This window comes from Oreochromis aureus, linkage group 14, assembly GCF_013358895.1.
Source record: "Oreochromis aureus strain Israel breed Guangdong linkage group 14, ZZ_aureus, whole genome shotgun sequence".
Lineage (NCBI taxonomy): Eukaryota > Metazoa > Chordata > Actinopteri > Cichliformes > Cichlidae > Oreochromis > Oreochromis aureus.
Genome location: NC_052955.1, coordinates 28024076 through 28036400, shown reverse-complemented (window position 1 = coordinate 28036400; position 12325 = coordinate 28024076). Strand labels below are relative to the sequence as shown.

The 12325-nt window shown below is 42.2% G+C and overlaps 1 protein-coding gene across 14 annotated transcripts in view; it reads right to left on the bottom strand.

Moving 5' to 3' along the window:
* The window catches only part of mecom (MDS1 and EVI1 complex locus), a 135366-nt gene that overhangs the window by 16567 nt on the left and 106474 nt on the right, over positions 1-12325 (bottom strand). For 5 of the 14 annotated variants that reach the window (XM_039622879.1, XM_039622881.1, XM_039622882.1 and 2 more), the window contains 6 exons: positions 9006-9140; positions 1853-1955; positions 1603-1716; positions 1174-1285; positions 906-1053; positions 593-773 (listed from right to left, as the gene is read on the bottom strand). In XM_039622879.1, coding sequence (XP_039478813.1) covers positions 593-773; positions 906-1053; positions 1174-1285; positions 1603-1716; positions 1853-1955; positions 9006-9140 — 793 coding nt within the window. Of the gene's footprint in view, positions 1-592; positions 774-905; positions 1054-1173; positions 1286-1602; positions 1717-1852; positions 1956-9005; positions 9141-10489; positions 11028-12325 lie in introns of those variants that run through there. The other 9 variants (XM_039622883.1, XM_039622884.1, XM_039622880.1 and 6 more) reach the window with 4 other exon arrangements.

Genomic DNA, 12325 nt, shown 5'->3' with positions numbered 1-12325 from the left:
ACTTGAAAAAAAAAAAACCCAATAAAAGATAAAACGGGGGAAAGAGGAAAGGGGCAGAGGGTGGAGGTCATAATGCTTCAGGGGATATGGAGATCAGATCTCTTGTGTGAGGTGGTGAAAGTGTGAAAGGTCAAAGGTGTTTGGATCCTGCAGGAGTTAGTGAGGATCCAAAAAATAAGAAAAAAGAAAGTACGAGCTCAAGAAATAAAGAAACCGAGACACAAGAAAAAAAGCCGGCGAGATGTATGTCAACAAAACATTAGATTAAATCACAGTTACAAGCAAAATCAAGGTTAGACAAAGATTCAACGATTCAAACTGAATTACATGCTCGTTAAAATGCTGTTATTATAATGTCAGCAGTGTGCGAGGCTTGGTGCAGAAAACAGACTGCATGGGCCTTTCTAAAGAAACGTCTTTGCTTCACTGCAGTATATTATCACGTGTAAACCCTGTAGAACATTACAAGATTAGTTCTGGAGAAAAAGACCTGCAGAAGGATGAAGTGATTGTTTTTCCCCAAAAAACACATTAGAAGGCAAGCCAAAGCATGTCATTACTGTTATTCTTATAATGTACTGAGTAGACTTACATAGGTAGGGTCTTAGTGACTTACACATGAAGGGCTTGACACTGCTGTGGATGTGCTTATGCTGTTTGAGGCCTGAAGACGTTGCAAACGTCTTGCCACACTCAGAACAGGCATGAGCACGCGCCCCGACGTGCTGCGAGCGAATGTGCCTTTGGAGGTTACTGGGGTCTGTGAACACCTGCTGGGGGGAGGAACCACACAGACACACGGGAGGGTTACTATCTGCTTCTAAAAAATGTGCAGAGGGGACACATGTGCACAAATATCTGCATCCCAAATCATGAAATGTTCCCTTCAACAGTCATCACTTTACCTTTGAGCAGTTTTCACATTCGTAGTGCTTGCCACTATCGTGCGACATCTGATGTCGGATCAGGTTCGATTTCCAGTTGAAAGCCTTGGGACACTGGTCACACTTATATTCTCTCTCCTCACTGTGGGACAAGCTGTGGGCCTCCAGGCTGCAGAAAAGAGAAAAGAAAAAAAGACAATGAGAATGGAAGGATTTGTCTGGTATCACATGTCTGTTTGTCAGCACTTGCTTGAATAAATTATGGGATGAAATGTGTCCATCCAGTTACCTCTGGATATCAGGGAAGACCTGGTCACACTCTTTACATTCGTGTAGTCCTTGGGACATGTGGAGGGGTCGCAAGTCTTGAGGTTCTTGGGCTTTCAGGTCATTGTCGCCTCCTAGATTACATAAGAAGTTATACAAGCAGCTCAAGCAGCAAGACAATTAACTAAAGCTTGATTCACTGGAAAGTGGAAGGTTTTAAAGTTGTCCTCATGGCTAAAGCGTACATCAGATTCACCTTTTCCACAGAGCACTACTCTATGATCTCATTTTCATTTGGTCCGATGAGAGACAAAGCACTTAGATCATTAGTGTCTTGGTTTCAGTTCAGCAACACATCTTTCTCAACACTCTGTAGTACTCTATTTTTACAGTGGTAGAAAAAAAGCACAGCTATTAAAATAATAATAATAATAATAATGAAAATTCAAACCTGGGTTCAGGAAGGAGGAGGGGGGCATCCCACACGGCTTCTTCTGGTGGTCCAGCAGCTGGTTGCGGGACTCAAAGTGCTGGTCACAATCCTCACAGCGGTACTGCCTCTCCTCTGCGTAGTGCAAGGTGTCGGGGCAGGAGGGGGGAATTCACATAGAAAAAAAAAAACCCATTTGTGAGATATGTTTACAGCAGAGAGAAAAAAACAAAAACATTTGTGTCTGTGCATGCGGGTGTGAGGTGCCGACCATGAATATCAGGAGCCATCGTATCACATGAATACTCTTCAGCCTTCATGAAAAGTAACAGCTCCTGGCCAGGAAAAATCTCTCTGGTGACTTTGTAGAATATCTGTAACACACAAAATATTTTTATGACTTAAGCAGAAGTTTTCTAATCAACCCTTGAATCAAAAGAGCCCCGCAGATACGTATCAAAGAATTTGCTTCAGTTCTTTGTTTTATAGCAAAAATGTTGCGTCAGTCATTTTTTAAAAACTTGTCTCTTCTAGGTCGTCGATAACAGCACGAGGCACGCGTTGCAGAGGTCACTTGAGGTAGCTGTACTGTACAGGCATGCACATACGCACATGATTGTCATTGCACCACCGCACATGCAGAAGAGACGTATACATGAAAACACACACAGTCATTAAGTTGTAATTACTCATCCTGTAAGGCATCCATCTTCATGAATACAAAATGAAAACACAAACAACTGCTGAATAAATATACTGGTCTGTAAATACTCTACACAGTAATGCTTGTAGTGGGCAGGAAGTGGCAACGACTATGTGGAGAGAAAGCTAATTAAACAAACAGCCAGCATAACGAACTATATATATATATAAAACAATCAGCATTCTGTTGATTGACCATTTTCCCAATAGGAGAAACTTCCAGCTGTGTGATCAGTTTGTGGTGTTTTTATTTAATGCACAGCATTTCTACATAAATAGCTTTGCTACGGCTAAATATGGGGCCGTGTATTTTGAGTGGGGCAAGTCATATTTAAGAATCAGATGAGAGTCCCTGGGACTGTGGTGCTTCCCCTGGACACACAATAGGCTTTCTTTGTGAAACAATCACACATGGAGTTATATTTGGCACGCTTTGGACGTTTAACATATTACCTTCCTTTGCTGTGTCAACATGACAATGATGATAGAGGAATTTATTAGAAATGCGACAGGGGGGTGGAGAGAGTTGCTTCTGGGAAGGCGCAGGTCACAGATACGCCGCTTATGAAGGGAATTCCTGACTGGGGGGAACAGAAGAGCCGCTGAGGCTCCTGAGAGAGTTAAGATAAATATCTCGGTCACAATAAAGATCATGAGGTATGCTTCGGACTATAATTATTTGTGTCATTGTTCTTACTTTTGGCAAATGATATAATACTAAATATGACACTACTGAGTCACTGGAGTACAGGGAGCTTAAGTAAGTCGGCCGGACCAAGGCAGAGCTCTTGCGTGTCAATAACCGAGGAGTGATTGATGCATCGTAACTGATGTAGTTTTGTGGTAGCATTAAAGTATGATTTAAATTCAGGCATTAAATGAATATGACCTGCCAAGAAAATCAGTGGGAGGGCAACAGGGCCTGGAAGTCTGACTCCCATTACAGGGCTGAACCGGAGTCATTACAGTTATCCAGACCAGGGGAGACATATTACATAATAACCACCAAATGGAATCCATTTTTATTATTTATTTATTTATTTTTTAGTATTTGAGAAAATTTGTGATTTGCCTTCATTTAACAAGGAAGGCCAGTAGTTAAAGTTAGAAGTTGGGGAACGTTTTTCCTGCTATGTCGAAGGGAGCAGATCTAGTATGAATAAAGAGAAGTGAACTGTGAGGGTCCCAAAACTATAATCTCTGTCATACCCTACTCTGCCCTCTGTCTGTACCAGAGAGGCATTTGCATGAATCCGGATCGTCTTTTTGTAGATCGCACATGGGCGCACAGACAAAGGGGCTCTGAAAGAGCCTCAAAGGGCACAAAAATATTGTGATTCAGAAACAATCAGACATCGGCGCAAACAGACATGAGGGACTGTAGGGGTTCCGCTCTGAGAGACTGATACTGAGACTGAGCAGGAAGGCTCTTTGGAAAGTCACCAGAGCGCCGACTAAAGTGCCAAACATAAGGCCCAAGGGCCAGAATCACCCCGGAAAAGAACTCCAATCCAGCCTATTGGAAAGCTTTGGAAAAAGTGAAGGAGTGCACAGAATTTGAACTTCTAATTGTATTTTCAAAAGATTTACAGCTCTGATTCTATTGATAAAAACCTCCCCAGCTGCCATTCATACTATAGCAAATAAATAGGTTATAGATAAATAATTGAAAGACAAGAGAGAAGTTCCTGGTTTTTCCAGTATCGACTATATATGGTATAGAATTTTTTTTTATACCTTTATCATGTTGAAAACTAAGATGTTCTTTTAAATCCCACTTCTTTTTCTTATATTGACACATGCCAGGGATTATGCATTCAGCTAAATGTATTTACACTGACAGAAAGGGGTGTTTCGCTGGTCTGGCTAACTTAAGGCTGACGATATTAAATTAGTTTGACATCCCTGGATGATAGCCTTAGAACATAAAAATTAATGGACACTGTTGAATTTGTTCACATTTGTTCATAAAAAATTAAAAAAACCCCCACAAAGAAAGGCAGCAAACAGCAGACAACGGCCATACCGAAGTGTCTGTCAGCAAGAAGCACTCCTGGCTCTGAATCTGACCTCTGACCTCTCTCGTTTAGACCCACTCTGTACTCTTTACACAAGAACATGTATTCTTGGAGTAGTGTAAGCACACTCAAGAGGGTGATTACGAACAGGAGGGGGATTTCTCCCCAGCGGCTCCACCCCTTCCCTGAGGGTCGCCACAGATAAACAGCGAAAACACACACACACACATAAACAAAGAGGCAGCGAGTCACTGTGTGTCCCAAACAGGACACACAGTCTTTGACTCTTGGGGTCATCCTTAGCATGTCATGGCCACACACACACACACACACCTCCACACACACATGCAAACATTTCTTTTTCCAGCAGTCAAACAGTGGCTTAAGATAATTCTGGAGATAAGATAGTCAGGGTGTTTGAGTTCACACCGAAAACCATAAAAAGTGTTGAGATCCTAGTTCATGTTTTATCCAAAAACACCCCGATCTTCTCTTCAACATTTTCTTTTCTTTTATATCAATACAAAGAGCTCAGTATGTTTTTTTAAAGGATATGTTGCCTTTTTTGTCTGTATGCGTTATTTTATTAGGTCACTGCTTATCTTCCTCTCTCTGTCATACACTCTCCCTGTCAAAGGTTAAAACCACACGAGGATCAGAGGCTATAATTGGATAAGTTATTACCTTGACACCATTAGTCATTAGCAGAGTAAACACAGTCACATTTTCTGTGTCCACACCCTGTTGGCCGATTCCTCTCGCCCTCTCGCACACAGACTGCATTCAACAGGTATGTTAAACCTACGCTGTCCCGTCCCAGTAAACTCTCAGTCTGGCTGTTTGTTTTAGTACAAAAACAAAAAAAGTCCCTTAAAGTCTCAGGCTACTTTAACACGGGGCCACACTAAATTAAAGAAGCAACATCGGATACGAGCATTCGGTTCAAACATTTCCCCAACGCTGTTTATTTTTAAGCAAAGAAGGGGGGAAAAAAAGTGCAAAGCATAATTACAATATAGAAGATCGACCACAACATTGTGCTTAGTCAGCAGTTGCATAACAGCAACATGTCCACATGTGTTGTGGCCTCTCCAGCGGGGTCATGCTACATGTACAGTATGTTTGGCAGTCACCATCGCTTGGCTTCTAAATGAAACCATTTCGTGACTTAGATAGCAATAAAGAGTGTGAGCACACAATGTGCAGCTGCTTCCAGCAATTTGGATGAACATGTAAGGAAGCCAACAAGGCTCTGGTAACATTAGAATGGGCCAACTTTGGGAGAATGTCCTTAGAAGAAAAGCAAAATTGTTTTGGTACCTCTTTAGTGGCATAGCACCAATGTCAGGTAAAAAAAAAGTTACATCTGTGACTTAAAAAAAAGCTGTAAATCTTCTAAAGTTGTCATATGAAGCATTAAATTGTGTGGAATTGCACGGTCTGATCTCTTCTTTTTAGCTGAATGTTGTCCAATACCTTTATCTCACTGCGCTGCAATCACCTCCAGTGTATTTACATAGTGAATGGCCGTCAGTGTTTTGCTAATATGCCCCAAAGCCACTTCATCCCACTCAATACTGAGTGAGAATCAATAGAGCGAATGAGATTAACGCTCATATCCCTCTGCACTGTCTTATAAAAGGCTCTTCGGGGCCTCGTTGGATGATGTTAATTACACTTTTAATCAATTTTCCCTTCAATTGACTCAGTAGAGTCAGGAGCACAGCGGAGGGTTTGTAAGCGCTAATTGCCCTGATTATATTAACAACAAAAACGTGCTGGTCGTGGATGGATCTATGGAAGCGGCGCTAAGGCTGTGTCGTCCGTGCGTGTGCGTTAGCGTGCGAGCGAGGATGTCTTGCACACTGGGGTTGGAATTTTCAAACATCAAAAAACTATGTAACCGGCCAACTTTAAAGAGTTTCACATTCATTTAGAAATAAAATGAGAACCTGCATGTATGATACTTGGCTCTCTTAATAGAGCTCGTCTTATTTCTAAATAAATTCAAACCTGTTAGCTGAAGCATGCTGGATTAATTACAAATTTCAGTGTGACTCACAGACTGTGACACCTGCCATCGCCTTTCTCTCCGCTCTTTCCTGTTGCTTTCCACTCTGACGTGTCAAATATATAAAGTAGTAAAACAGAAAGGTCACCCAAATAAAGGCTGTCCTTGTTCATTTCTTTTAGAATGCCCAATGACCAGCTAATATAATTATTAAAGAATAACACATGTATTCTCTAACTTTAGCTTTGTAAATTTTCAACAGCTGAACACACAGTGGCACAATATCTTTAAACTTAAAAATATTCAATGTATTCCTTTGCAGGTCCTCTATTACTACCTGCACAGTCTGCTCAAGTTTTCCATGCAAAGGGGTAAAAATAAAGACGTTTATCGTGATGGAGGATGGCGGATGAGTAACAAATGAATTGAGAGAGAAAAAGAGAAAAGAAAGGGGAAGTGGACTTGCGAACAGTTCCTCTAGTACGAAATAAACAGACGTTGTTCTCTCTCTCTCTCTGCTCCCTCATTCATTCCTCTCTCGCTCCCACGTTCTCCTGAGATTGCTCATAAAGTTTTATGATAACCAGAACTGGGTCAGAAATGAGAGGACGGAGGCCAGTTTTACTCACGCTGGCAGGGCTAAATTGAGGCTTGAAAAGAACCAGGCCCAAATAACGACCAACACGCCTGGAAATTGCTGTCGCTGTATGACACTGCCTTAAAATCAGGCCGTACAACAAATCATCTCTGTCGAGCGCATGGCAAAGGACGATTTGTTTAAACTTGGTTTTGAAGGACGACTTTACAGAACAAGAAATGTATGAGCCCCGGGCAGCTTAGTCAGGCCCTTCTGTGGAAATCTGGTGATGCTACACGTTATGTGGCGACTGTGTAATGTGTGGTTTCAGGCTGCGTTTAGAGTCAGCACTTCTCTGTGGCAGTAAAAACCTGTTGGAATCAGGTACTGTGTGTTTTAGCGTTTCCAGCTCAGAATGAGGAGCATGGGGAGTCATCTGAACCGCAGTGAACAATTCACAGTCCTCGCAGAGTGTGCGTGTGGGTACAGACACACACAATCGCACATGCATACATGTAGGAAACACAGACACTTACAGGTGTGGGCACACACTTCAGAGACACAATAAAACACTTGACACACTCACAGCAAGTCAATGAACATAAACGTCTGTGCACACAGGGACACAAAAAAGCCCTCATGAGCACCAGCACACACACACACACAGACACACACACTCGCGCACAGACAGTACCAAAAACTGACAGCAGCTTTGCAAGACCACCCTATTCAGTCTATTCATTTTACAGATACAGACAGGCATTGTGAGACGCTACACTGTGTTTTCAAAAACACCAATGTTGGCCGGAAGGCTTAAAGACAGCACATTGTGCTGTGTTGTGACAGTGTGTAATACTTAACAATCACCTCATCATAGCCATGTCCGTGACCTGTCGGTGCCTTACACAGCCACCCAAGCAGAACCACAGTGTTGACAGCGAGTCACACCTCGTGCAGAGGGCAGCTCAGGAAAGCTCTCCTCTGCTTGTTTGTCTCTCTGTGTCTTTTTAAAAGAGAGTGGCTAAGTACTTCTGGAAGCCTTCTCCTTCTATCCCTCTAAGAGAAGTGATACACCTATCTCTCCTCCTTGTGAGGAAGATAGTAGAACAAAGACATACATGTCTGACAGACAAACAGGCCAGATCTTTCCTGGAAGATGCCGATCACCTTTTTCTTCTTCTTTTTTTTTCAGGGAAAAGGCAAACTCGGTGCATCTTTTCCACTGTGAGAAATTTCTGTATCTAATTACCACTAATTGCGAGTGCTGTATTTAGAGCATGTTACCAAGCACTATAATGGAGATTTTGCAGAAATTTCAATGGGCGACGTTAAGCAGGAAATTTAAATGGACCACCAGTGAGAAGTGATGACAAACACGCCAGCTAGATTATGTTTTTTATTCGGGTCATGCGATGGTATGCTGCGCACACGCGTCAAATAAAGTTTAGCCTCTTGTGTTCCTGTCCCAATGTGTGTGTGTGTGTGTTTCTGTGTGGGAGGAGCCCCCGCCATGGCTTTGCTGAGCTGAACAGGCCCCCATGTATACAGCACGCACCTCTGCACAGCCAGGTGAGCAGCAATAGGACTGTGACATTCCTGGCATATCTAGGAGTTTATATCGCAAGCGTGACTAGGAAGTGTGTGGAACTATCATCTTGGCGGGCCGCCTCTGATCCTGCCCTGTGGTCCTCGCACGGCAGAAGCCAGTGCACAATTAACGAAGGAAAACACACGCAGATAGCGAGGAGTCTCTATGGTGCGACGTCACATAAAACCTGTGTGTGTGTGTGTGCGTGTGTGTGAGTAAATTAAAGGCAGGGTGGGCCAGCGGCTCTCGGGCTATCTGACTTAGATCACAATAACACCTTTTAACACAGCAGCACGCAGACGGGACAGCCGTCGGAAAATACAGGGAAGCCTTCTGGCTTCAGAAAAAGGCTGAGTGCATTTTAAATGCTTGATTCATCCTGCCAGACATTTAAAAGACACATCAGCATTTGGGAGTTCAAAATCGAGTCATGCAGATGCTTTCTCCCTCTCTCTTTCCTTCACATCCTATTTATATTTGTTGAGGTTGTTTTGCCAGGTGGGCTGCGAGTGACCCGTCTCCTCGTACCTGATCATCTATCTGGCACGCTGTCAGGTTGTGCTGCTTGGCTGCAGGGGCAAACTGGATGTGCTTCAGCCAGCTCCCGATATCTGGTTTGCTGGCATCCACGCAGAATTTTACATGGCCTGACCCATCCAAGATCTGCAAGGAATGAAAGACAGAGAGAGAGCAAGAGATCAGACTTTGATCAGTATCAGTCCAGGTTACTGTGTCCAAACACTGACTAACCACATACCTCCCACAGAGAAAAGAACTCAAATGTTAGGAGCAGGTCTCATACACATACACACACACACACACACACACACACACACACACACACACACACTTTTAATATTATTATTATTTGTATTGTTTTGAATATAAGAGTGAAAGTGAACATTGTGTATAACAATGAAAAGAAAGAGAAAAAAACACTCAGTACCAAAATAATTTCATTATATATCTGAGACCTTTTTAAAGCTTCAGAGGCCTGTTGAAGAATGATGTCATTACCATTTAAGTAATAAAAATGGAAATCATATTCATAAATATTCTTAAGATGCTAAGTGATGTCAATAAGTCAGTACATAAGGAAGACAAAAAGCCAAATAGTAGGTTCAGTAACAAATAAAAAAAAATGAATTATTATATGTATTCAGTTTAAATAAGCAAAGGTTTCTTTCAGTTTCACTTTGGACGGATCGCTCCTTTATTATTTTGTTACAGAAAGAAAGAAAAAAAAGAAATGTAAAAATCTGCCACAAAATGAAATACATCACTAAAAAAATCTATCTGCATTTAACCTGAATCTAGCTGACGTTTGAATTCGTTTCTTTAAATGTAGTTGCAACGAATAAATGAACCAAACGTTACTCATTTTAACTGCAACAAGAACAGTAAAAGATAATAAACTACACACACAATGACTGTGACAATAATAAACCAGGGGGACAGCTTTGTTCCTCTCATTGGCGAAATCAGCTGAAGAGCAACAAACACAATAGAAGTGAATTATCATGCAAATCATATCATCGGTGGACTTTTATCGTTCACAAAATACTCGCACAGCATTTCCAGTCGAACGAATCGCGAGCGCTCTGACATTTTTCATGGCGCGGCTGTAAACTTTACTGGGGAACAAATCAACTGCAGGAAACCGCGAGTGATAAGAATTATGAAGACAAGCCGATTGTTGGGATGCAAAACGGAATCTCTCTCTCAGGGTCACAAATCTGTCTTTATGTCTTTGTGTAACCTGCTGCTGAATAAATATTTAGGTTACAAAAAGCCCTTTGTCCGCGCTAAAAGAGCACCTAGTCGTGTATTCTGTAAACTACACCGCAGTCTTTTAACTAATAATTTAAACGTCAAACTTAGGTCAGCACGATGGATGAGCGAATAAACTCCTAGATGTCATTTTTCTTTCTCTGCGTGTAAGAAAAAAGAAAGTTAAAAAAATAAAACCTCAGTGAAGCAGTTTTTATTTATAAAGGTCTGCGTGTTCTTACCGTCGTGACTCGTTTTTTTTAAACTGGCGTGCCACACTTTGAGCCTCTTGGGATAATAACAGCGGTGGTTAACTGAGTAAAAAGTGACACCGTAAAAAAAAAAAAAAAAAAAAAAAAAAATCGCCCTGGGAATTAAAAATTAAAGTAGAAAAATATTTTTTTTTTGCTAATGACGACTTCTCCAGATTTTTTGACACATTAAAAGAAAAAAAAAAAAGATCGGTGTGCGGTTGTTTTTCGGTCTCTTCAGGTCTCCAATCCGCGGGACGAGTCGACTTGTCTCGCTGTCTGTGTGTGTGTCTGTGTGCTGTCTCTCACACACGGCTCGCTCGGTAAAAGTAAATCCCTTCTCACTACACTGTCTCACAGACAGCGCCGACTCCGCGCTTCTCCCCTCGCTGTCCCGCAGACGTCGGAACTGAAATCCCCTCCGGTGCATCAACTTGATCCCAACTTTTTTTTTTCTCGCAGCGGTGCGCTTCGCTCGGCTCGTCCGCTCCTCTCTTGTCACCCCTCCTGTCCTGACGCAACCAGGTGTCCTCTAGTAGCCATTCAACTTTTCATTTTTCTCTTCCTCCCCCCCCCTCCACCACCTCCTCCTCCTCCTCCTCTTCAGCCAGTCGGGATGTGTCGTCTGTGTGATAGCGGAGATATTCGGGGTGGGGGGTGGCGGGGAGATTTCAGGCATCGCCTCCCTACTTTGCGCCGCGCGGATACTTGTGTGTGATGTTTCTCATTCAAAAAAAGAAAAGAAAAGAAAAAAGAAAAAAAAGGATGATCCATCCTTAATAAAAAAAAAAAAAGGCGAGGGGACTCCAAGCAGGGAGACTGTCTTTACACATGTCCCCGGACAGAAGAGACTCCTCTCCGCAGTAAATTTTAAAGTGACAGGGGCCCGGGGTTGGAGAGGGTGAGCGGGGTCAGGGAGAGGTCGGGATGGGGGCTTCTAAAGGGATGAACTACACACAAACACACACACACACACACACACACACACATAGTCTGCACACTTTAATGAAGGCACATATGCATCAAAGTCGTGAATTATGATCCACCTTTTCTTAAACCTCTCGACAATTCCGGCGTTTTACGGCGTTAGTAACCCGAAGAACTGAATTTAAAGGGGCTGCAGTGTGTTACACGTTTTTTATTTGAGCTATCTTATCATTCAGATTTGAGCTGTATGTGAGGGGGAACGAGTAATAATAATAATAATAATAATAATAATAATAATAATAGTAATAATAATAGTAATGATAATAAACAGCCTAATTGTTCTCACACGCTGAGATCTGGGAATCTCTATAGGGGCCATTTGATGCCCATGCGCCACATTTTAGGACCCTGGCCTACTCACCTGCGTTCCAAAGCTCACCTCTACATACAACACAACACATTTACTTTTCAAAATGATCTAAAAGAAGACATCAGCTTGGGTAGTTATTTCTGAATCTGCGTTAAAAAAGAAAAGAAAAAAAAACTTTTAGCTCTGTGTGCGCCTTCGTGCACCTGCTTTGCCATCAAGATGAGACCAAATGTTGGACATTGTATTTCTTGAGTGTGTGTGTGTTTTAATCTCTGAGTTTAAAGCTGAAACTGATACCGTGAACGATCTGACAAGGGTAGAGAATAATACAGAAACGTCCTTGTTGTCAGTGAGCGGAGTTTATTAGGCAGCTTATAAAGCCAGAGAGAGCGGGGCTTTGGCTGATGAGAGCAGATGATGATGGATAACTCCTTACACTGTGACATTGACCTTCCATCCCAGATAATACCCATTGTTTTGCGAAATCGCGGAGCAAATGTGCAGGAAAGACAGGAAAAATCATGTGTAAA